The sequence below is a fragment of the Lithobates pipiens genome, unplaced genomic scaffold (genome assembly GCF_037356315.1).
Source record: "Lithobates pipiens isolate NorthernLeopardFrog02 unplaced genomic scaffold, aLitPip1_a1.2 Scaffold_3, whole genome shotgun sequence".
Classification (NCBI taxonomy): domain Eukaryota; kingdom Metazoa; phylum Chordata; class Amphibia; order Anura; family Ranidae; genus Lithobates; species Lithobates pipiens.
In genome coordinates, this window is record NW_027507790.1 from 140,396,031 (window position 1) to 140,422,515 (window position 26,485).

Here is a 26,485-nt window from a genome sequence, read left to right on the forward strand (position 1 = left end):
ACTGGTGGACACTGATAGGCATAGTTAAGGCGGCACTAATAGGCACAGATAAGGCGGCACCGATGGGCACAGATAAGGCGGCACTGATGGGCACAGATAAGATGGCACGGATGGGTGGCACGGATAAGTGGCACGGATGGGCACTGATAGGTACCACAGATAGATGGGACTGATGGGCACTGATAGGTGGCACTGATAGGTGGCTCTGATAGGTGGCACTGCTGGGCGGCACTGCTGGGCACTGATGGGCGGCACTGGGGTGCAGCACCTTTTGAGGCAGATTGGGTGGCACTGTGGGTGGCACTGTGGGGTGGCACTGTGGGTGGCACTGTGGGTGGCACTGTGGGCACTTTTACTTTTAGTTATTCTTCAGGATGGCACTGCGGGAGGCAGGTGGGCACTGGCAGGTGGCATGTGGTGCCTTGCATTGCTGGCCGTGATCGGGACTGATGTCCCGATCACGGCCGCCGGTGATCGGCTTTTTTTTTTCCTCCTCGCGCTGTCAGCGCGAGGAGGAATAATAGCCGATTACCGGCTCCGTTCTATCACATGATCAGCTGTCATTGGCTGACAGCTGATCACGTGATAAGGGGTCGGGATCGACCCCTTACACGGATCGGTGATCAGGCGAGTCTCACGGACTCGCCGATCACAGAGCGCGCCGCGCGCGCGCCCCTCAGGCCACTCGTAACCGGGACGACGTCAATAGACGTAGTCCCGGAAATCTAGGTCCGCGCTAATGCCGTCATTCGGCAATAGCGCGGTACCCAAGTGGTTAAAAGAGGCTCATTTTCTTCAATTGAAAGGAGCAGCAATGGGTTCTAATATTGCACATCCATATGTGAACACTAAGACCCCTTTCACACCGAGGGTGTTGTGCAGGCGCTATATAGTGTTAAAAATAGCGCCTGCAAAACACACTAAAACAGCTGCTCAATTCACTCCAGTGTGAAAGCCCAAGGAGCGCTGCGCTGGCAGGGCGTCAGAAAAAGTCCTGCCAGAAGCTTCTTTGGAGCGATGAGTTCACCGATCCTCCACCGCTGATCCCCATTGAAATCAATGGGGCAACACTGTGATATCGGCAGTGTTAAGGGGGCGGATTTTACCCCCTTTTCGAATAGTGCAGCTAAAAATAGCTCCAATTTACCGCTGATGGCGCAGTGTGAAAGGGGTCTTATAGACACGATTGAGAAGTGAAGGACCGCATTGCCTGCCATAAATATTCTATAGCTTATTATACGTCCACTAGCTAGGCATTTTGGTTGAAAAATGCCATGCGATTTCTCAACTGAAACTTATGGTTATATATGGAGTAAGTCGCAGTAGAAGAGGTGGTAATCGAAATAGGAATTTGCATCCAGCCACCCCGCTGCTAGACTTTTCAACTGGCCATATTGATTAAAGAGATCTGACACGTGATGGAAAATGATCTTGTTAATGCAACTGATTCCAATAATGCTTACTTACCTAAATGATGTGAAAAGAATACTCAATTGTGATATGTTCCAGTCTGAGGAAGAGCGCTTGCAATATAGCCCGAAACTAACTAAACTATTTCATAAATGGTTTTATAAATGTAAAAAAGTAATCTTATGTCATCTCTGCTCATAGAGAAATAACTATGTCTTACCCAAGAATCTTTGCACAGTCATCATAATACTTCATTGAGTTCTTCACAAAGCTAAATCCATTAACATCACACACATAAGACTGGCCATTTGCACGAAGCAGATCAAAGCCACAAACCGTTTGCTGAAAGAGAAAAAAAAAAAATCAAAGAACATTTATTACATATTTATGTACGAGTATTTATGGATTTTATAGTGCCAGTAACTGAATCCAAACAATCAAAAAAAGCCATTGGTGCAAGTGAGTTGGAAGGGGAACCCATTTTCTTGAGATGAACTGCCATGAGGAAATCCATATAAATGGTGTGTTTCAATGGTGGCTTCAGCAGAGGAAAGGGCACATTTTTAAACATTTTAATTTTGTTACAATGGAAAGCGACTGCACCACATTCTCACCTGCAAAGTAATCTTTATTAAATAAGAACACAATACAAGTATTTTGGATTCATACCATTGTAAAACAAAAACGGAAATAAAATACATTGATGTGCCCTTTAGTACATTACGGACGTCACTACGGACGTCACTTCTAGGAGGATACCGGAAGTGACGTCCGTAGTACGAACATGGTTGTCCGTTCGTTTGATGCTGCTGCTTTGTTTATAGTTTGCCTATATGCTTCATTTTAAATGTGTGTACCCAGGACTATGTCCTTTTTAGAATAAAGTTTGATTTTATTACATACTTCACTATTGGAGCTCCTTCTTTTCTCCTATGGATGTGAATATTGGTTTGGGGCTGAGGACCTAGAGGGGACCACCCATATTGCCTATACCATCTGCTTGCTGAAAGAAATATCTGCTGTTTACCTTACAGCAGTAAGGTAAGGTAGCCATTGCACCTAGTGTGTGGACACCTATTCACGAGATCACCGGTGGAATTATTTTTTACTCACGGAGTCATCATATGGTTATGACACAGAGTGGATACACAAAGTGCATGTCTTAATATGGACTGAGAACCTTTTTCTTTTACAGAAATAGACACTATCACTATTACTTCGTTGCACCTTATTGGATATCCAATTATCCATCGTTTGGTTATTTTTCAGACCTTTTATACTATTTAATTTTGTGTTTTACACTATATGCACTATGGATCGAATTATATTTTATATCTAATATATATATATTTTTAGCTTGATTATATGTATTATTTTTTGGCACTGAATGCACTTTATTGTCACTAGATGCACTTTTGTGGAAGAGGGATTTTATGATAGTTTGCATGTGTTTAGATTCAAAATAGGCCTTTGAAGGAGCATCTACTTACTATTTGAAGAGATGACAGTTATTAGATAATTATTTGCACATTGTTTATTGATAGATATATCCATATTTATTTAGTTTATCTATTTGTACTAATAGTGGAGCACAACACCATTCAACATATATACATTTTATCGATTTAGGGGAGGGTTTGAATCCCTGTCGGTGTTTTGCTGCAGCTACATTTTCTCTTTTTATCTTACCGTACTTTACTTTATTTGAAACAGGATAATCTATAATTACTAATCATTAGTTGCAGCCCTACTTTATTGTCACGAGCCAGACAAAATGCAATGATGATCAGTTGACGCGTTTCACACAAAAGGAACCATGCTTGTTCACAACGATTGAAATGCTCACAATACAAGCTTTTTAACGGCATGCCGACCAGCCGCAACAGTTGTACTGTGGCAGCATGGTTCGGCTGCGCAAATCGCCGTTATGTCGGTAAAATAAAGGGCCACTAGGGGGGGTGCGCGCTGCCAGTGCGATGCCGATGCCAGTGCCCGGCGGTCTCGATCGCCGCCGGGCTCCCGCAATCGCTTGGGGGAAAAGGAAAACCGGCAGCTGTGTGTGTAAGCACACAGTTTCCGGTTCTCTGAGCAGGGAACTGTCAGATTGTCTGCCCATAATACAGATCGTCTGCCCATTTTACTAGTAAAAAAAAATAATAATTATTAATAAAAATGCCATAAATCTATCCCCTACTTTGTAGACGCTATAACTTTTGCGCAAACCAATCAACCACTTATTGAGATTTTATGTAGAAGAATACGTATCGGCCTAAACTGAGGAAATAAAAAAAAATTTATATCTTTTTGGGGGATATTTATAATAGCAAAAAGTTAAAAATAATGCATTTTTTTCAAAATTGTTGCTTTTTGTTTATAACGCAAAAAATAAAAACCGCAGAGGTGATCAAAATACCACCAAAAGAAAGCTCTATTTGTGGGAAAAAAAGGATGTCAATTTTGTTTGAGCCATGTCGCACAACCGTGCAATTGTCAGTTAAAGCGACGCAGTGCCGAATCGCAAAAAGTGGTCTGGTCTTTGGCCAGCCAAATGGTCCGGGGCTTAAGTGGTTAAGGGCATATATCAAATCAAACACCTAACACAAGACACCTGTATTTAAAGAGCAATCAACACAAAACTGCTCATAATATGGTCAAAACAAAAATAGATAATGTAAACATGTAAGCAAGAAATGTATTAAAAACAAAAATAGAAAAATGAGCGAAAAAACATGCATGTATACCAATATAAATCACATATATCACTACCAAATTGAGTCTAATTGTGTGATTTAATGCTTATTATTAAAGACTTTCTAAAAACTCTTCAAGGATAAGAGGAATGAGATACTAAACCATATACATGATGGAAAGGATGTGCACACACGAAAATCAACCATAACCACATATATCAATCATGTGGAGGCAAAGTATTGTGTATACAAGCACAAATGCATCGCACATATTCCACACAGGACCACCCTAGAAACCATTCAATACTTATCGAATTTACCTATTTAGATCACTTATGGAATCAAAGGGAGTGTTCTCAACACTCAACCAGAGGACAAAAAAAAATAAAATTATGAAGAACACCCAAAATCACTCACTTTTCAAAGAAGAGAGAAAAAAAATAATAATATGAAGAATCCCCAAAATCACTCGCTAGTCAAAGAAAAAGGAGAAAAAAACTTCAAAGCAAGGAATTTTGAAGCAAGGGCAAAAAAACACCACTACTCCCCCTCTTTTACCTCCATAATGGAGAGGAACTAATCATAGTAATGGGTAATATCCCGCTCAAAATTCATCCCAAACGGAATGCAAGTCTTAAAATAAAAAAATCCAAAAAAATTCTCTTTTGCAGAGAAGTCTAAAGACATCGCCACCCCGCTTGGGTGTATGAACCTTCCCTATGATTTGCACACCAACAGCCGAAGTGTTGCCTTCATTAAATTGATTAAAATGTTTGGCTACATTGGTGGAGAATTTCTTCTCTATGAGATATATATCAATATATATTTCTGGAACCTATCTCTGAGGTGTCTTGTGGTGCGACCAATTACAGATGGTATATATTACATAACGGGTACAGTGGTGTAGCACTCTCGCCTAGCAGTAAAAAGGGTCGCTGGTTTGAATCCCAACCAGGACACTACCTGCCTGGAGTTTGCATGCGTGGGTTTTCTCCGGGTACTCGGGTTTCCTCCCACACTCCAAAGATATGCTGGTAGGTTAATTGGCTTCTATCCAAATTGGCTCTAGTATATGAATGCGAGTTAGGGACCTTAGATTGCAAGCTTCTTGAGGGTAGGGACCAATGTGAATATACAATGTATATATAAAGCATTGACAGCGCAATATAAGTACCTTAAATAATAATAAGAGTATGAACAGACAACATTCCCCCTTAGTAATATGTGCACAGCAGGAACACACAGTCGCACCACAACTATAATTGCCCTTACAATGCAACCAAGTGTGTGACTTGATTTTATTTGATTCAAAAGCACTCAGTGAGAGATCGTTTCCCAGATGTGTAGAAACAAAATTGATAGCATCTTTCAGTAAATTGGCACAAATCCGATCCTCAAATAGGATCAGTAAATATCTGTGAACAATTGTCTTAATGTCACTAAATTCCTGACTGAACGAAGTACTGATGGTGGGTGTATTCACCGCTCCTATAGCGCCTCAAAGAAGCTGCTTGCAGGACTCTTTTTTTTGGACGTCCTGCCAGCGCAGCGCCCCAGTGTGAAAGCATTCAGGCTTTTACACTTGGATTGCAGACGAGGCATTTTTCAGGCTCTATTTTTAGCAGCGATAAAGCGCCTGCAAAAACGCCTCCAGTGCGAAAGGGGTCTTAGTCAAAAACTAAAACAAAAAAGAGCACAGGTGACAATGTGTGCTGCTGGCTGCAATCTTCATTAAAAATCCCATCCACTAATCCTACCCCTGTAGCCAAAATATTCTGGTGCTGCGGAGTTAATAGGAGCCAAGGGACCTGTATGGTCTCACAAAGAGTTCTGACTATGCCCACTCTTTTTGACCCCTCTCTGGAGGACAGAAGGATGAAGAAAGGTCCTCCCCTTCCATTCATAGAACTTTTTTTTAAGTCAATCTTCCCCAGTATGAATGTATTTATATAAAATTACCAATTTAACGATAGCTGTCCATCAACAAAAATAAATACGACACAATGATAATGCTTAGTTCTAGTCATATGATTTACAGGACACACGTAATCACCTTGAAAGCTAGGCACACTTTCCAAGCTATTAGTTTCTCCCTGGCATTTAAGATGACAGGATACCGCACTTCTTTTCCTTCACTGTCTCGCTCTACCTTGCCGTCAAGTGCAGGAGATTTCCGAGCTTCAGCATGTGCATAATCTGGTCCCACAGTGTAAACCTTTAGAACAAATAAATAAAGACGTAAAATTCCTCTGACAGCTTGTGCTGCAAGAAAAAATACTGCGTGTCATAACCCCACAAGGAATTGATGTCGTAAGAAAACTCAGAAGAACATCTAACAGAACACTGAATATGAAACAGAAGTGTCAGATATTTTGACATTTATATTTTTTGTTCTTTTTTTGGTATCCATCACCGTACCTTTACATCAGTGCCATCAGTAGGCATAAATTCTTCATAAATGTATGAACCAGTCTTCCTGACACTGCTTTCAGGTGAATACACACTACTGCGGCTACCAATCTAAAAGAAAAAGCATATTGCACATAAAATGAGTAAATCAATCATTTCAACCTTACCTTGTAAAACAACCCATTTTAGTTTAAAATAGAAATGAAAGGCAAAATGCTTGTGTATACATATAAAATCTTTTTAAATATTATTGTTTCCTTTTTAGAAGTGATCACATACCCATCTGCAAAAGGAGCTCAGAAAGCTAGGGGAGGAGAAATAGCGGCACACTGATCTTCCCAGTGTCTGCATGCGTGGTGGGAAGGCGGGGGGGGGGGGGGGGGATTGTCAGCACAAGTCCAATCATTGGAGAGCAAGCAGAATTTCCAGCACAGCCAGAAAACTGACCATGATGTGCTCCTCTGCCAAGTGCTGTCAGTTTTTAATAGGAAAGCAGAGGATCTGGCAGGAACACCAGGCATTTCACATAAAGGAATCAATACAAAGAGAGCAGGATACATTTTCATATAAGTACATGGTACAGCAGGCACATATCAGGAATATAAACTGTTCAGGTAACATTCTTTAACAGATTCAAATGTAAACATTTGCAGCATATGTCATGTCTCAGGTTAAAGCGAGCCATACTCAACTTGGGTTCTTCCAGTGGTTGCTAGGTGTTCCTTGAGCTGTGGCCAACTGACCTCCCATGTGATGCTACCTTTATAACTTAAGGTCCAGCACCACTTGGCAGATCTTTTTTATCTGTCCATAAGGGTGGCACTGTGTCCAACACCGTAAGGAGGGCATTCTACTTAGCACTTTTTGCAATTGCCTGATCTGCAGCACATTAACATCTAGTAGTTATATTATTGTGCAAAACAGGGTTAAAAACTGCCAATGTGAGTCTGAGCTTGTGGAGCCAAATAATAAAAAGATGCATTCAGTGCCAGATGGTGTACCAGAAACTATAAGGTGCCCACTCTTAACTTTCCAAAAGCATTTATCACTTGCCTGATCTACTAGCTGGCAGAAACTCCAATGCATGTTTTTACCTAGCACACTCTCCCCTGCTCCCCATATGACAGCAAGAGGGTCTCCCTATACCAGGGATATGCAATCAGCGGACCTCCAGCTGTTGCAAAACTACAAGTCCCATCATGCGTCTGCCTCTGGGTGTCATGCCTGTGGCTGACAGAGTCTTGCTATGCCTGAGGCCGCGTACACACGGGTGGACTGTTCGCCCAACCTTGTCCGCTGAACAGTGTTTGGGCGGACAGTCCGCTCGTGTGTGGGCTTTCAGCGGACAGTTTCAGCGGACAGTTGGACGGACAAAGTCTTTCGGAAATTCCGAAAAACTGTCCGCTGAAACTGTGTTTGAGCGAACAGTCCGCCCGTGTGTGGGCCTGTCCGCTGTACTTTCGAAATGAGCGGACTGTTCCCGCTCGGAAAGTCCGCCCATTTCGAGCGCGTGTACAGGTAGGCGGGGCCCGCGAAGGAGACATCGCGGGCTCCGCCGCCTGGAATGGGCTTAAAGGGGAACCCCAACGCCGAAAAAAATCGGCGTGGGGGTTCCCCCAAAGTCCACACCAGACCCTTGTCCGAGCACGCTACCCGGCCGGCCAGGAAAGGGGGGCGAGCGAGCGCGCCCCCCCTCCTGAGCCGTACCAGGCCGCGTGCCCTCAACATGGGGGGTGCCTTGGGGAAGGGGGGGCCGCGCGGCCCCCCCCACCCCAAAGCACCTTGTCCCCATGTTGATGAGGACAAGGGCCTCTTCCCGACAACCCTGGCCGTTGGTTGTCGGGGTCTGCGGGCGGGGGGCTTATCGGAATCCGGGAGCCCCCTTTAAGAAGGGGGCCCCCGGATACCGGCCCCCCACCCTATGTGAATGAGTATGGGGTACAATGTACCCCTACCCATTCACCTGTGAAATAAAGTACAAAAAAAAACACAACACAGGGAAAAAATATTTTATTGCACAGCTCCGGGGGGTCTTCCGTCTTCGGGGGTCTTCTCGCCGGACTCCTCCGCTATCTGTGTGTAGCTCTTTTACTAGCGGAGGAGTCCGGCTTTCTTCCTCCCCGCCGCCGGCCTCTTCTCCCGACTTCGGGGGTCTTGTCCCCCTCTTCGGTTCTTCTGCCGGGCCACCGCGCCTTCTTGTAGCTCTTTTACAGGCGGTGGCCCGGTCTTCTGTCGCCGCTGCCTTCCGTTCTTCTGCCGGGCCACCGCGCCTTCTTGTAGCTCTTTTACAGGCGGTGGCCCGGTCTTCTGTCGCCGCTGTCGTCGCCGCCGCCGCCGCCTTCCGTTCTTGTTGTTCTTCTTCTTCTCCTGGAGATGTTGACTCGACGAGCTCTCCGGCCGGAATGCCAGAGCCGCGCTGTGCGGTCACTTATATAGTGACAATGGGGCGGTGTCACATGGTATATGTCACATGGTGACCCCGCCCCCTTACGATGTCATAGTCCCCATGTGACATCAACCCATGTGACCAACCCATGTGACATATACCATGTGACACCGCCCCATTGTCACTATATAAGTGACCGCACAGCGCGGCCCTGGCATTCCGGCCGGAGAGCTCGTCGAGTCAACATCTCCAGGAGAAGAAGAAGAAGAACAAGAAGAAGAACAAGAACGGAAGGCGGCGGCGACGACAGCGGCGACAGAAGACCGGGCCACCGCCTGTAAAAGAGCTACAAGAAGGCGCGGTGGCCCGGCAGAAGAACCGAAGGCGGCGACAGAAGAACGGAAGGCAGCGGCGACAGAAGACCGGGCCACCGCCTGCAAAAGAGCTACAAGAAGGCGCGGTGGCCCGGCAGAAGAACCGAAGAGGGGGACAAGACCCCCGAAGTCGGGAGAAGAGGCCGGCGGCGGGGAGGAAGAAAGCCGGACTCCTCCGCTAGTAAAAGAGCTACACACAGATAGCGGAGGAGTCCGGCGAGAAGACCCCCGAAGACGGAAGACCCCCGGAGCTGTGCAATAAAATATTTTTTCCCTGTGTTGTGTTTTTTTTTGTACTTTATTTCACAGGTGAATGGGTAGGGGTACATTGTACCCCATACTCATTCACATAGGGTGGGGGGCCGGTATCCGGGGGCCCCCTTCTTAAAGGGGGCTCCCGGATTCCGATAAGCCCCCCGCCCGCAGACCCCGACAACCAACGGCCAGGGTTGTCGGGAAGAGGCCCTTGTCCTCATCAACATGGGGACAAGGTGCTTTGGGGTGGGGGGGCCACGCGGCCCCCCCTTCCCCAAGGCACCCCCCCATGTTGAGGGCACGCGGCCTGGTACGGCTCAGGAGGGGGGCGCGCTCGCTCGCCCCCCTTTCCTGGCCGGCCGGGTAGCGTGCTCGGACAAGGGTCTGGTGTGGACTTTGGGGGAACCCCCACGCCGATTTTTTTCGGCGTTGGGGTTCCCCTTTAAGCCCATTCCAGGCGGCGGAGCCCGCGACGTCTCCTTGGCGGGCCCCGCCTACCTGTACACGCGCTCGAAATGGGCGGATTTGCCTCCTCCTTACGTGGGCGAGTCCGTTCATTTCAAAAAGTTGAGCGAACTGTTTGGCAAACAGTTTGCTGAAACAGTCCGCTCGTGTGTGGGCAAGTCCGCTCATGCAAATTTTGAGCGGACTGTTTGCCGAAACTGTTTGACGAACAAGGTTGGGCAAACAGTCCGCGCGTGTGTACGCGGCCTCATGGGACGTGTAGTTCTGCAACAGCTGGAGGTCCGCTAATTGCATAGCCCTGCCCTATACTCATGCAGCAAGTGGTGTGTTTTTTTTTTATCCTCAGCAAGAACAAATAGCAGGGGACCATTTCCAATAAACAGCAGGCAGCTTGAGACACCTGATACAAAGACTGGGAGTGATAATGCAGACATTTACTCCCATTTACAAGTGTACAAGTTACAATAGTTTTCTTTTCTGTGTGCTCCAAACTTCCTCTGTCTTTCTGGGCTTGATTTTAGAAACCTGAAGAGATAGCCAGCTTTTTAAAGATGTCAACAGAGAAGATGGCAGCGTGGAGCCTGGCATGAAACAGATCACAGCAAGACTGGAGTTGCTGGACAGGTGAGAAAATTATTTACGCTCAACCCAGCTGACCAGGTAAGGAAGAGGTTGGGGGGGGGGGGTGATCATCAACCCCAGGATGGGGAGAATGCAGTAAAGCTTTATTGGGTACAGGTTTACATTAACATATATTGAGGCGGAGCTAAGCAGCTTACCTTTCGGAAAAGTCTTTGGCTCCCACCTCCAGCAGATGTTGGGTAGTAGATGTAAACATTATGGTCCTCAGCACTTACTGGCTTTTCCACAAAGGGTTTCTGGAAAATTTCCCCATTTACCTCAACATGATCCTCACCTTCTATTAAATTACATTCTGGGGAACACAAATCAAAAACAAAATGTTTATTCAGACACACTGAACAAAACACAAAAAAAGATAAAACGAACACACAACAATATGGACTCCTTTACAACGGGAAGCACTGGGCTGCCCGGTGCAGATCCAACACATGGACAAGGCAAATAGCCTTATTTCCTATCTGTTCATTTCACACCAATTGGCTGTGTTGGTGTGTATCGCTACTGCGGTGCATAGCAACAGCATAAAAGTCCAAAAAGGGTTTAAACAAAAGTGTACAATGTGCAAAAAACAAACACACATTGCATCCCAACTAGAAAAATATACGTGTGCATGTCATGTGCACACCAACACGTGCTATGGTTTGCTAGAATAATAAAAGCTCCATATGCTTGCCTTCTTTATTTTTAAATTCTCAATAATAATTGAAAGGAAAACCTGGTGGCAGCAGACAAAAGGAATAAAGCCTTCTATTTTTTGGTTGAATGATACCGAGACCCAGACACAGTGAAAGCTGAACTTAAGGCAGACATCAAAATTGAAAGTTGAAATCCTTACAGTACATGGGAGTTGTTCTGCCTGGCACATTTTCTGTCCATCCTGTCCTAACATATATACAGTCCTCACATGTAGAGGGTAGAGAAATGATCTCCTTGGATACGCACAAGGCTTTCGATAGTGTGGAAGAGCCGGCTACCTTCTTCAAATTCTTTGAATATTTGGTTTGGACCCAATTTCCTAAAATGGGTGGAACCATTAGATACAGCCTCTTAGGTAAAGATCAGGGTTAATATACCACTGTCTTTGAACATTTCACGATCTTTTGAGGAACTAGGAAAAGCTACCACCTCCTGCCTACATTTGCTTTAGCCATGGAGCCAATTACCTTACCACTAAGGAATTCCCCAACGTAACGGTAATTTGGAAGAAAATATCTCCCTCTATACTCAGGACACATTAAAATGGTTCAAAATACAGGTGTTTTTTTTTTAACCTAATGCATTCTCTACCCGATCTCAATCCAGCGATGTGCACAAGGGAATGCATGAAGGTAAAAACCCTTTAAAACCACTATAAGAAAGAAAAAAAAAAAAGGGAAGTAAAAAAAAAGGAAAGGCCGACAGTCTTTTTTTCATACAAAGGTACAGGCTGGTGGTTGGGTTCTGACACTCTCAGAAGTGTCACAGGTCAAAGAAAAAAATGCATTAAGGGCCAGTTTACACCTGAAACAAACAGGAAAACAGTTCCCATTCCTATGTGACTCCTATTAGACTCATTCATTTAAATGGGCCAAAATTACCCGGGCTTCTACAAAAACTAGTGCATTCACTACTTTTCAAAAACGCACTGCACCAAATAGTATGGTACTGCATGCTATCTGCGTTTGGGGCGTCGTTAGGAATATACTGACACCCGCAGCAGATTGAACATTCAGGGCATTTTGAACATGGTTTTCTGAGCCCGGTTCTGGTGTGAACAAGCAGTAAAGGCAATTGTGAAAAGGGTGCCTTTGCCGCAGAGTTGGGAATGGACAGCCATGGTCAGAATAAATGGTACTGCATGGCAACAACACACGTTGCCGCACCAGAATAGCATGAACAGGCCCTTGATTAGCTTTAAAACGATAATATTATATCATTATACAGTTTCCAAAGCTCTTTACAGAATGAAGACAGTACAGTTACAATATAATTTAATACAAGAGGAATCAGAAAGCCCTGCTCATTAGAGCATGCAATCTATAAAGGGGAGAGAGCACTAGCACAAAATGTCACCACTTCAACAAAGCTAACTTTTTAAATATAAACAGATCCTATCATACACTCCCATGTATTTATGTCATGCCTCAATTGCTTAGTGCTGACAACGCTATGCTACTCAAAGTATCACATTAGAAGCTCGTGTGATCTGAACAATGAAAGGCTATCAGATTGTAATTGTTACTGCTACTTATAAAGGAATGCTAAACATCAGAACCCTTTGTCATGTGAAATATAATCATAATACATTCCAGCAGCATCGTTAAGGGGTGGCTATTGAGGCTAGGGGCCTGAATCTGGGGCCCATAGTACCGAGTCCAGGGCAGGACCAACCGCAAGTGTCGCGGGCTGCTCAAAACTGCGCGGTCGCATACAGCCACGGTACTCTCAAAAAGTCTGCACTACAAGCTTCACTGATAGCCAGAGCCAGGAAATGAGTGTGAGTGAGTCACCGCCCACTCCGCCCATATCGGAGTCAGGAGGAACTTTCTCACACCAGTGCCTGAGCTGGGGAGGCGGCAGGTGAGTGCACCCCATGAAGGAGGGGGAGGGGGGAACTCTGTACTACCCTAGCCTGTCCTCTGTATACCCCAGCCAGCTCTCTGTATACCCCAGCCAGCTCTCTGTATACCCCAGCCAGCTCTCTGTATACCCCAGCCAGCTCTCTGTATACCCCAGCCAGCTCTCTGTATACCCCAGCCAGCTCTCTGTATACCCCAGCCAGCTCTCTGTATACCCCAGCCAGCTCTCTGTATACCCCAGCCTGTCTGTATGCGACAATCCACATCTGGCGGCAGGTAACATGACAATCCGCATCTGGTGGCAGCTCTCGGGGACCCCATGGTAAAGAAGGGGCTCTCTGGGGACCCCAAAGTAATAATGATAATATATACACAGACATATATACATACATCATATATAGATTACATACACGTATATTATATACATTTGTATGCCCCCCCCCTCCCCCCCAAGCGTATGACTTTTACTTCCCTGCTATGGGCACTAGCCCCAGATCTTTTGTAAACCTAGAAGCAACGCCACTGCATTCCAGTAGCATTGCTTTCTATGTTCAGACTTCTGCTCCTTTTTAGGTTCGACAGACCAAAGGAAGAACCAACTCCATAAACCAAGGGTCTCAAACCTGCGGCCCTCCTTCTGATCTCTGTTTAACTTCCCTCTAAAAGGAAACTGTACTAAGAGAAAATGGTACCTGGCATTAAAGGACTTCTTTATGGAAGAACCATCTACATAGAATAAAAAAGGTAAAACAATTGGCCACCCATTACACAGCATATTCCCAACCTTCATCAGCTTGTCACATTCAAACATAGAGGTCAATTTACTAAAACTGCCAAATGCAAAATCTGGTGCAGCTGTGCATGGTAGCCAATCAACTTCTAACTTCAGCTTGTCCAATCAACCACTGGCTGACAGCCCACAGCATATATACACACAAACACGTCATAAATTTGACGTTAAATATTGTTGTTATGGGAGCAGCTAGCTACCAGAACCCTGGTATCATTTTATTCTGTGGGTGATTCGGCACTGGATTAAAGTGAGCCCAGCAACGCAATCGCCGCAAAATCGCTTTTAGAGGTGGCAGAAGAGACACCCTCTCCCCCCCCCCCCCCCCCCTCACGATCCGATGCAGCCAATGGCTAGGCAAGAATTCAAGTGAGGGCAAGAAATCCCCCACTCGTCTCTACTCCCTTGGAGGACCGGCGCGACCCATCCCTCCGTGCTCACGCACAAGAGCAAACACATAAGCAAGTCGAGCCAGCATATGTAAACAGTGTTCAAACCACACATGTGGTATCGCCACGACCGTAAGAGCAAGAGAATTAATTCTAGCACTGGACCTCCTCTGTAACTGTAAACAGGTAACCTGTAAAAAGGCAGAAAAACTTTGCAATTAACATCTGCAGACTGATTTTTTTTTTTTTTTTTTTAATGCATACGTTTTAGAAAAGTACTGAGCTACTTTCAACACAGATAATTGTTACTGTACATTTATCACACCTTATACATGTATAGGCACTGATTTACAAAGAATTAAGACTGCTCACCAATTTATGTGTGTTTTTTTATTTCACTTGCACATGAATAGGTATTGTTCAAAAGTGAACACAAGTAGTAAATACTATTAACGGCAATTACAGTAGTGGTATACTACAATGGCATGCAATAAATGTGTTGGAAGCTACGTCTAATGCACCAAATCATAAATCATCAACATATGTCAACATGCCAATATCAAATACCAACAGAGATGATAAGCCTACTGCAATTTATGTGACCCATTTTTTTTGTAAACATTACAAACTAAATAATACATCTACACTGTAATTTTGCATTTTAAAAACTCTAATTTCTGTTTGCATTGGCAGAAACAAAAAAATACAACCTTTTACATCATCTCAAGAACTGCAGTGATTACAAAAAGATTGGTGTGCATTAAAGATTGATCTTGCAGAAAAAGAATACAGAAAGGACCTCAAAATCAGTTATACCTTGTTACGTTATCAAATTGGAGGACTGACACAAGGAAGAGGTGAAAGTCACAATGTTTAAACTTTCCTGTAAATTAAAAAAAAATCTATGGAAGACAGGCCAAGGACCAACATGGCTGCTGCATCAGTGACTGAATGCCAGGGCATGGAAACTTTGGCGATACCCAGGAGCCCGACGACAAGAGGATTAGAACAAACACGTGAAGGTGTCTGCTCTACCTGTGGCCACCTTAGAAGGTTAAAATTAGCACACTGATTCACTTCAATATTCTACACATTAGCAAAGCATCACCTTGTAATTTTACATTTTATGATTTCAAGCAAACAAAATGTCATGCCATACTGGACTCCCTGCAAACTTCAGCTGTACACATGTTTTATGCAGGCATGGATTTGTGAGCAGGCTATTCAGACCTGAAGCTGAGATGCAAACTCTAGAGCTGTGGTATGGCAACCCATTCATTTGACTATGGTGCATAATGCACCTAAATCACACCAAATAAGTGCTTGATCCTTTTTGATTTAAATCATGCTGTGCCAAAATGCATGGTAATTTAGTAATTTTGTTGCACGATTTCTCATGCACTTCATCAAGGTGTGTTGGGGTACCATTAACAATTAAGAGTGTACCTTTTTTTTTTTTTTGACCCGCAGCACTCAAATGTGAACCTAGCCAAAAATCTCAAGACTTATATACCGGTAATTCACTTCAAAACATGAGACATTACTTTTTCAACTGTAAAATGTTATCAATTAACATCTTCACTAATCGTGTATTTTTTACTAGACTTTTTACTAAATCTGAAAAATGATGTTCTGCTACCCCACTGCGAAACCTCATGTCACAAATATACATGTTCCCTTTTTTCCCGCCTAGTGTAGCCTGAACGGAGATTTGGTGGTTGCAGGTGGGGCTTCAGATTTTAAACGGACTAGGAACCTATGAACACCATTCTCCTTAAAGTGGAACGAAAACCTTTGATTTAATACTTTCACAGTTAACAGTTACATTTCCAGCATGTTCCTGGAAATGTAACTCACATTGGTTGTGCTCTCAACCAAACTGTCAAACCATCAAATGGCCAGTGTCATAACTGATCACATGTGCAGCATTGTGGCAATTAAAAATTAAATAGAAGCCAACATGGCAGCTTCCTTGGCCGAAAAGGATAGGAGGGTTTTGCCCACTTAAAGGATCCATCAATGTAAATATACAAGAAAACACTTACAAATGATGTAGTAAATGGTACTGCATGCCACCTCCATTCCTGAAATATGCTGGAGGTGCTAGCAAGCTATAGACTCTCTTAAGCACATATGGTGGACTTGTCCACAACTATGCCCATTCTGCACTCAAATTCACTATGGGACAGAAAGGATTTCTAAAGCCCCATACACACTATAAGATTTTCTGCTGATTTTTTTTCTTTAGATTTACCAAAACCATATAATATGAGGTCAAACCTTAGGAGTTTCAATCTGAATGCAATCAGGCAGGCCCTTGCACTACATGGTTTTGGTAAATCTGAAGACAAAAATCAGCAGAAAATCTGATAGTGTGTATGGGGCTTTACCCATCCCTTCCACCCAGCTTCATTGCTGGTACACCAGATGTCTGTGCCACCTTCAGCGTATAAACGCCATCTCACATTTCACTTGCTTAATGCAGCCAAAACCCTTTTTACTAGGCTTTGAAAAAAAAAGACTAAAATGCCTTATGAGGCTAACTGGCTTCAGGGAGTAGACTAAGTAGAGGAAATGGAGGACGTAGTATACATCATCAGGGAAACCAGTACAGTAAAACCTGGATGAGCTGGATGCTTTTTAACGATACAGATTTCTTTAAACAATATATGCCTACCAACATTTAAAATTGAACCTACATATGTCTATGTCAGTGTGATGCCAAACTTTCTGAATGTGTGCAGTACGGAGATCACTATAGGTCATCCTCCCTGGAAATCTTACTTCCACTTATCTCTTCACTCATAAATCCTTCCCTACCTCTTCTCCTAGTACTTCCTCTCCTTTTTTTCTTACAGTCCTCTACTATTCTCTATTTCTCTTTACCTTTCCATTTATGATTATTTTCTAATAATGCTTTGATGCCTGTGTATCTTAAAAAGCAAAATTAATGCGACTACTTACCATCCGGTTTGTTTGGATCACGGTTTAGGACAGCATATCGAGGCAGCAAGATACCCTCATCTTTAAGGATCCTATAAACCTCTCTCCTGTGAGTGAAAAAAGTGCACTGCATTAAATTACTATATTTCTGCAAAGTAAAACTGTGCCGGTATACCAACTAAAAATACTTTCAAAACAATGTGCCTATTAGTCTTTATATAAAATGGGAGGGAATGACTCAGTTAAGCTAACTTTTTCCTACATGTTCCTTTCAATCAATGTTATAACAATGGCAAAGTCAGTTTTTGCTGTTCAATTGGCTAAGATTATTATTGGATAAACCTAAAGTAGTATTACAGTCAAATCTTAACTATACCTAAAACCTGCTCCCACCCCCATTTTAAGCCTATTCTAAGCACCCTGTAAAGAAAAGACAGCTATACTTACCTACCACATGATTAGGTCCCAGTGCCAGCTTCAGCGTAAAGAAGAAATAATTGACAATGGATGCCCCATAGTAGATCTATGGGTGACATTAGTGCCCAGGCTCTGCAGCTGCTGTTAGCGATCTTTCCGCTTTACTGAAGCTGGCTGCTGGAAAAATCATGCGACTGGACCGGAGTGCATTCACACTAGGCAAGTATAAAATGCTTTCTTTTACAGGGTAATTCGAATAGACTATGGCGAGTCGGTTTTCTTGCTTTTTGGGTCACTCTGGGCATTATCTTTGACGGAGATTGATCCTCATGGGATTCACCTTCAAGTCCAACACAGTCTGTCCGGCTCCATCATAGGTGGCCCCCTGGATGAGAGATGATGTTCGATTTCCCCAGGAAATAAAGGCCCAGGCTGGGTTATTAGCTGCAAGCGATACATAGCTTGCTGTCTGGTAAGCGTGAATTTAATGTGGTGGAGGGATTGTCACATTGAGAATACTTTATACAGCGATCTATTCACTCCGAGACTTTGCAAGGACTCTGAAAAGTGATTCACACACTTTGAAGAGCGATTAAAAAAAAAAAAAAAAAATTTTTATTTTTTATTCAATTGCGATGTTCTTTTTTGAGAAGAGTGTTTCACACACCCAGAGTGATTCACAGATTTGCATTCTCATGAATATTCATTCATTATATTATTCTTGTATAGTGATGTATATAACTGCACTTAATTATTTATCACAGACTCATTGTCTGGATACTGAAAAATGAACCACACACTTGGCACAGTGATTCACAGATATTTATTTCTGTCAATTTGGTGTTTGACTATTAGCGCAGTTCTTATACACTTCTACTTGGAATAGGCTTGGAATGGGGTGGGAGCAGGTTTAGGTATAATTAGGATTTGACTGGAATTCTACTTTAAATCGTTTAAAATAATGTAGCACACACGATTATTTAGCTTAAAACTTGCCATGTGAGTTTAAAATAGCAGGACGCCCGTGCGATCCTCCGTCGCTTCCAATGGCACCGCGATTGTCGCCCGACGAATCAAACAAACGCGGGACGCTTGTTGCCCAAAATAAGTTCTTGTACTTCTTTTGGGTGACAGGCGTCCCGCAATTTTGTTTGCACTATTTTATTATGATTCATCAGGCAACAATCACGGCAAAATCTCGATGCGATCGGGGTGCCATTGGAAGTGCCGGGGATCGCACGAGGGCCCCACGTTTCGGATAGCGGCCGATATGCCCATGATTGGGATCGCTCAGCTGTGAATGGAGCCTCAATAATAAAAACACACACACACACATATACATATATATATATATATATACATATATACATACACACACACATATACATATATACACATACATACACATACGTATACATATATACATACACACACACCGTATTCAAAGAGCGGTTAATGCACTGCTTCAAGATGCCCAGCACCAGCTTTGTCTTGGGAACAACACTCAATGGCTGGGAAAACTCAACCTGGCCAATCAAAGGTTCCCCTCTTAATTCGTTTTGTATAAGGGGGAGGCCAAATGCAGGAGAAGGGATCTCCTAAGTGGGCTTTCAGCTGTCAGGGGAACCAATATTGGAAGAAGCCACGTAGCTCCAACAAAATGAGCAGTCTTTAGAAGTAGATATGGGTAATACAAACTTACCGGTCTTGAATTTGATACTGTAGATTCAAGTCATTTATAACAAATGGATTCCTGAGTTTTGCATAGTCAACTGCTTTATCCAAGGGAAAACCTTAAATAAGAGGAGTACATATATAAACCTAATTATTAAAACCAAAGCATTTAAAAAAAAAAAAATTTAATTTCAACTGAAAGACAAATGAGAACCATTCTAAATGTTTTTTTTTCCCCCAATTTACTACACAACTCTCTATCTGCAGTAGGGAAGGCTGAGACAGTTTACATTAAAGTGGTTGTAAACTCTTACATATACCCAGTCAAGTGACTGGTCTCAGGTGATACACAGGGATGAAACAAATCCCCCAACATAAGTTGTACCTGTTTATCTGTTCATCCTCTCTTCTCTACAGCCAAAGTGCTACATTTTAAAGCTTTCTGAGAGCCGATTGGAGGGAAGGGACATACACCTCTTCACACAGCACACAGGAACAGAGCTGAGGCTGTCAATCAGCTAGAGGTCCCTCCCCTGTCACTTTTTTTTATCTTGGCGTTAGGAAAAAGTGATTCCTGCTGATAGCAGAGGAACGAAGCAGCAGTGGATTGAGACAAGTACACACTATAGAAGGATATGCTTTGTTCATATTTCATGTCTGAGGATTACAACCACTTTAAAACAAGATTTAAATTGAACCTGTGCTCACTTAACATTTTAGATCCATGATGGTGAACCTTGGCACCCCTGATGTTTTGGAACTACATTTCCCATGATGCTCATGCACTCTACAGCGTAGCTGAACATCATGGGAAATGTAGTTACAAAACATCTGGGGTGCTGAATACATAAAATGTACGTGACTTAGTGCATAAATAACCTTTGTGATCCAATTATTGCTCAAAATGCTAATTAACTAAATATATATCATAAAACATTAATTAGAACATACTCAAAATAATAAAGTGCATAAGCAATAAATTGCATACAATAATCAAATATAATATCCACTATATAAAGTGCACTCCTAGTGGTGGTAATACTGCAATGCATCCAATCTAGTCCAGTGGTAAGGTGAATTCATAGTGCTCTCCACTGTAGGTAAAAATAAAGTGCTAGCAATTGTGCAAAATACAAATCTTATAAAGTGCAACCAAATTCTGTGGCAAAAAATCCAAAGTCCAAAAGTTTGTGTCCATTCACTCCCAATTACTGTGATTCAAGGTTCGTTGTGAATCCTATAAAGTGCTCTCAGTGCCCTTACCTCATGGGCCTGGGAAAAGCGCTCTCATGAAATACACCGGTCTTATCCCCACTTCGTAAATGTAGGTCAATCAATCCAGCAATACAGGTTAGGTATGGGAGATGAATAACCGCTTAAGCTTCATAATAGTATCCACATGTAAAATAAATGGGTCTCCAATAGTGCATTACCCAAATAACATGAATTTCATTAATAAAAAATGGCCACTTACATGCAAGTAGCTAAAAGTAGGCCAGACTCAGAGTGTATCGGTGTTCCGCACCACTTCTTACGCTACTTGCAGTCTGCGGCATCCACTTCCGGTCCGTCGTAACGACTTCCGCTTGTGGTGTTTACCTCCGGTTTTGCATCCTACGCGTTATGTCACGGCGCACACCTCGTGACTTCATCAGGGCAGGTGTGCGCCGTGACATAACGCGAGGTGTGCGCCGTGACGCAACGCATAGGACGCAAAACCGGAAGTAAACACCACAAGCCGGAAGTCGTTATGACGGACCGGAAGTGGGTGCCGCGGACCGGAACTAACGTAAGAAGTAGCGTGGAACGCCGATACACTCCAAGCTCATGAGGTAAGGGCACTGAAAGCACTTTATAGGATTCACAACGCACCTTGAATCACAGTAATTGGGAGTGAATGGACACAAACTTTTGGACTTTGGATTTTTAGGCACACTTTATAAGATTCGTATTTTGCACAATTGCTAGCACTTTATTTTTACCTACAGTGGAGTGCACTTTATGAATTCACCTTACCACTGAACTATATAGGATGCATTGCAGTATTACCACCACTAGGAGTGCACTTTATGTAGTGGATGTTATATTGGATTATTGTATGCACTTTATTGCTTATGCACTTTATTGTTTTGAATATGTTCTAATTAATGTTTTTGATATATATTTGGTTAATTAGCATTTTTAGCAATAATTACATCACGATGGTTATGTGCCAAGTCACGTACATTTTATGTATTCAGCTTTTCGGTTTTTATGTGATTGGTGATCACTCTTGATTTGGCAGCATTTCCATATACAGTTTGATTTATTGTTAGTTACATAGTAGCGCAGAAATCCTCTTTCACATTAAAACATCTGGGGTGTCAAGGTTCACATACAGCAGGAAAGTGCCTCTATGAATGGTCACATAACTTAGGAGCACTAAAACCCACTTTGTGAAACAAATTCAACCATCTCCTGATGGTTGCAACCTCAGGCCTACCATCTTCAAGATCCACTGAATTTCTAATATACTCCCTTACCACTCACCATGTCAGGTGTCAACCCCATACCCATAAACTACAAACAAAATAAGGGGTAGATATCATAATGACAGTCATTGGGAAAGCATAGCAGTTACTATTGGTAATGAAAGGCAGTGCTGAGGTAGTATCTAGACAAAAAATATTTTATTAGCAAACAGTAAAGGCAGCAATGTGCTACACTCTGCTTGAGTTACAGTTTCACAATGTCAACGGCACCTTAATAAGGTGCTTCATCAAGGGACAACAGATATCTCTCCCTTTTTTACCTGAAAAATCTTACCTAAGCATCATCTGGTGGAATACTCAAGTCTGCGTCTAAGTAATTGGCACTGATGGTAGTTTCATTGGGAATCATTTAAATTATCGTGTATGTATGCGTATATATATATTACACATACAGTGCCTTGCGAAAGTATTCGGCCCCCTTGAACTTTTCAACCTTTTGCCACATTTCAGGCTTCAAACATAAAGATATAAAATTTTAATTTTTTGTGAAGAATCGCCAACAAGTGGGACACAATTGTGAAGTGGAACGAAATCTATTGGGTTTTTGAAACTTTTTTTTAACTAATAAAAAAATGAAAAGTGGGGCGTGCAAAATTATTCGGCCCCCTTGCGTTAATACTTTGTAGAGCCACCTTTTGCTGCGATTACAGCTGCAAGTCGCTTGGGGTATGTCTCTATCAGTTTTGCACATCGAGAGACTGAAATTCTTGCCCATTCTTCCTTGCAAAACAGCTCGAGCTCAGTGAGGTTGGATGGAGAACGTTTGCGAACAGCAGTTTTCAGCTCTTTCCACAGATTCTCGATTGGATTCAGGTCTGGACTTTGACTTGGCCATTCTAACACCTGGATACGTTTATTTGTGAACCATTCCTTTGTAGATTTTGCTGTATGTTTGGGATCATTGTCTTGTTGGAAGATAAATCTCCGTCCCAGTTTCAAGTCTTTTGCAGACTCCAACAGGTTTTCATCCAGAATGGTCCTGTATTTGGCTGCATCCATCTTCCCCTCAATTTTAACCATCTTCCCTGTCCCTGCTGAAGAAAAGCAGGCCCAAACCATGATGCTGCCACCACCATGTTTGACAGTGGGGATGGTGTGTTGAGGGTGATGAGCTGTGTTGCTTTTACGCCAAACATATCGTTTTGCATTGTGGGTAAAAAGTACGATTTTGGTTTCATCTGACCAGAGCACCTTCTTCCACATGTTTGGTGTGTCTCCCGGGTGGCTTGTGGCAAACTTTAGACTAGACTTTTTATGGATATCTTTGAGAAATGGCTTTCTTCTTGCCACTCTTCCATAAAGGCCAGATTTGTGCAGTGTACGACTGATTGCTGTCCTATGGACAGACTCTCCCACCTCAGCTGTAGTTCTCTGCAGTTCATCCAGAGTGATCATGGGCCTCTTGGCTGCATCTCTGATCAGTCTTCTCCTTGTCTGAGCTGAATGTTTAGAGGGACGGCCAGGTCTTGGTAGATTTGCAGTGGTCCGATACTCCTTCCATTTCAAAATCATCGCTTGCACAGTGCTCCTTGGGATGTTTAAAGCTTGGGAAATCTTTTTGTATCCAAATCCGGTTTTAAACTTCTCCACAACAGTATTACGGACCTGCCTGGTGTGTTCCTTGGTCTTTATGATGCTCTCTGCGCTTTCAACAGAACCCTGAGACTATAACAGAGCCGGTGCATTTATACAGAGATTTGATTACACACAGGTGGATTCTATTAATCACCATCAGTCATTTAGGACAACATTGGATCATTCAGAGATCCTCGCTGATTTTCTGGAGTGAGTGATGCACTGAAAGTAAAGGGGCCGAATAATTTTGCACGTACCATTTTTCAGTTTTTTATTTGCTAAAAAAGTTTAAATTATCCAATAGATTTCGTTCCACTTCACAAAAATTAAAAATGTTATATCTTTATGTTTGAAGCCTGAAATGTAGCAAAAGGTTGAAAAGTTCATGTGTATATGTGTATATATATATATATATATATATATATAAATAATCTCCAATATCCTAAAGTTTATTTTGTAAAGTTTTCAGATTTTATACAAGTTATTGGGGACGTGTGCCAAGTGCATGCTCATCAATCCTACCTTGGTATATATTAATCATCTTACATGTAGCTGTTGAGTGAGGAGTGAAGGGGGAATTATATAGTCACATATTGAGTGACAGCTCTCAGTCTACTGGGGCTGCCGACATCACATTCAAAATGGCAGGGACAAGTAGCAGTCTCAGGCAGCGGCGTACCAAGCAGGGGGCGGCGTTCCGCCCCAGGTGCCACACATTGAGGGGGGTGTAAGTGGCTGGATGGCATTGCTATGGGGTTCACTCTGCACTCAGACACTGTCTGACAGTATCCTGAAGGGAATCCCTGGCTCTCGCTGCTCTGTTTTTTGTGAGTTTTTTTGTGAGCTTGAACACCCCCCAGCACTGTGGCCAAAATAGTATGGTCTAGTTTCTGTTTTCCCCTGCTAGCTCCACCCACCACTGCTGAGCAGCCGAGCCGAGTGTGTCATCATTCAGCGCGAGGGTGGTTGCTGTTACAAACTGTGTCCACAACAACTTCTGGAGTCTAAACCTCCCTAGCTGAAGCTGAGAGCCGAGGTGAGCTGATGATAGGGGATGTGTGAGCTGTGAGAAGACGTTGTGAGTGTGTCTGTCCTGCCATCCTTACTGTGCTGCTCTGTCATAGAAGGGTAAGGGGAAGGGGGGGGGGGGGTTGCTGTGTAGTAGGTATTGTGTAGCTGACCTGATGGGGGGGGTTGCAGAATACAGGCGTGTGCTATGTACAGGTTGTAGACTCCAGATTTGTGCTGTGTACAGGTTGCAGAATGCAGGCGTGTGCTGTGTACAGGTTGCAGAATGCAGGCGTGTGCTGTGTACAGGTTGCAGAATGCAGGCGTGTGCTGTGTACAGGTTGCAGAATGCAGGTGTGTGCTATGTGCAGGTTTCAGAATGCAGGCGTGTGCTATGTGCAGGTTTCAGAATGCAGGCGTGTGCTATGTACAGGTTGCAGAATCCAGGCGTGTGCTGTATACAGGTTGCAGAATCCAGGCGTGTGCTGTATACAGGTTGCAGAATCCAGGCGTGTGCTGTATACAGGTTGCAGAATCCAGGCGTGTGCTGTATACAGGTTGCAGAATGCATGTATTTGCTGTATATTGCTGTGTGACTACCACTCACCTATAGTAGCTGAGCTGTGAGCTTACCTGGTAAGGGGGGGGGGGTGTTGCTGTATTCACAAACCAGGTATAAAGTAGATGTACTGGTCTGATAAAGGGGGGACTTACAGCCATCAGATCCATCCAGCAAGCAGCAGGTCACAGCAGCATCTTGCCATCTTCCCTGCGCCCATCAGATCCCATCCACGGTCCAGCAAGCAACACGCCTTGTCAGCAGGTCAGTTCCCAAATCCGAATTAAATCATCAATGCCAATGCTGTCCTCAGGGACAGATCCGATCCAGAGATCGCCATACAGTGGGATCTCTGGATCAGATCTGTCCCTGAGGACAGTAGATAATGCAAAGTATGGGCCATACTTTGTATTGTCAGCTGTCTCCCCTTCTCACTCTGATGTCTCCCTCATAGCAGCTCCAGTCCAGCTCTCCACTTTCCTGACCGCGGCACAATCTGTCCAAAAATGTGGCATCTGCTCACACCTGAGTGAGTGACACCTCTGTCCTTTCCTGTCTATTGTCACTGGCTACCATGAATGAACAGCATCGGCTGTTATTACAAGGAGCGGGAGGGGACGTCCCCATCCCCACACAGCTTCGCCCAAGTCTCCCATCCCTACCACAGACCTGAGCCACCAGCCAGCTGGCCAGAAACCCGAACAAAGCCGAATTTGCCTTTGATCAGGTCTCCGATGTAGAAAACTGGAAGCGACAGCACAGTGTCACTTCCGGTTTACTCGGTAGCCAACAGCGCCATTTAAAAAAGAAAGCAGAATTAAAAAACGCTGATCTTGGCAGAGGAGGGTGTTTTTTTTGTGGGTGTTTTTACAGTTGGGGGGTGCCAGATATAGGATGGGCCCTGGGTGCCAAATGCTCTAGGTACGCCCCTGGTCTCAGGGCTTTTGGTTGTCTATGCAAAGGAGACTTGTACAGGTATTTGTAGTTATTTGAGTTACTGATACTTTTCTATCATCTCAAACCAGTCTGTCCATTCTCCTCTGACATCAACAAGGTATTTTCCTCCACACAAATTCCGCTCACTGGATATTTTCTCTTTTTTGGACCATTCTTTGTAATCCATAGAGATGGTTGTGTGTGAATATCCCAGTAGATCAGCAGTTTTTGAAAAACTCAGACCAGCCTGCCTGACACCAACAACCATGCCATGTTCAAAGTCACTTCAATTCCCTTTATTCCCCATTCTGATGCTCGGTTTGAACTTCAGCAAGTCGTCTTCGCCACGTCTAGATGCCTAAATACATTGATTGGCTGATTAGCAATTTGTGTTACCAAGGAATTGAACAGGTGTACCTAATAAAGTGGCCAGTGAGGGTACATATCTTATTTATATATTTTTTTTTCTTTTTC

The 26,485-nt window shown here is 43.5% G+C and overlaps 1 protein-coding gene across 5 annotated transcripts in view; it reads right to left on the bottom strand.

The window, feature by feature from the left end:
- Positions 1 to 26,485, bottom strand: part of PPIP5K2 (diphosphoinositol pentakisphosphate kinase 2) — a 200,490-nt gene that overhangs the window by 108,798 nt on the left and 65,207 nt on the right. For all 5 annotated transcript variants that reach the window (XM_077462328.1, XM_077462326.1, XM_077462325.1 and 2 more), the window contains exons 4-9: positions 19,431 to 19,521; positions 17,333 to 17,418; positions 10,769 to 10,923; positions 6,519 to 6,620; positions 6,154 to 6,315; positions 1,631 to 1,752 (exon numbers count right to left, since the gene is read on the bottom strand). In XM_077462328.1, coding sequence (XP_077318454.1) covers positions 1,631 to 1,752; positions 6,154 to 6,315; positions 6,519 to 6,620; positions 10,769 to 10,923; positions 17,333 to 17,418; positions 19,431 to 19,521 — 718 coding nt within the window. The remainder of the gene's footprint in view (positions 1 to 1,630; positions 1,753 to 6,153; positions 6,316 to 6,518; positions 6,621 to 10,768; positions 10,924 to 17,332; positions 17,419 to 19,430; positions 19,522 to 26,485) is intronic.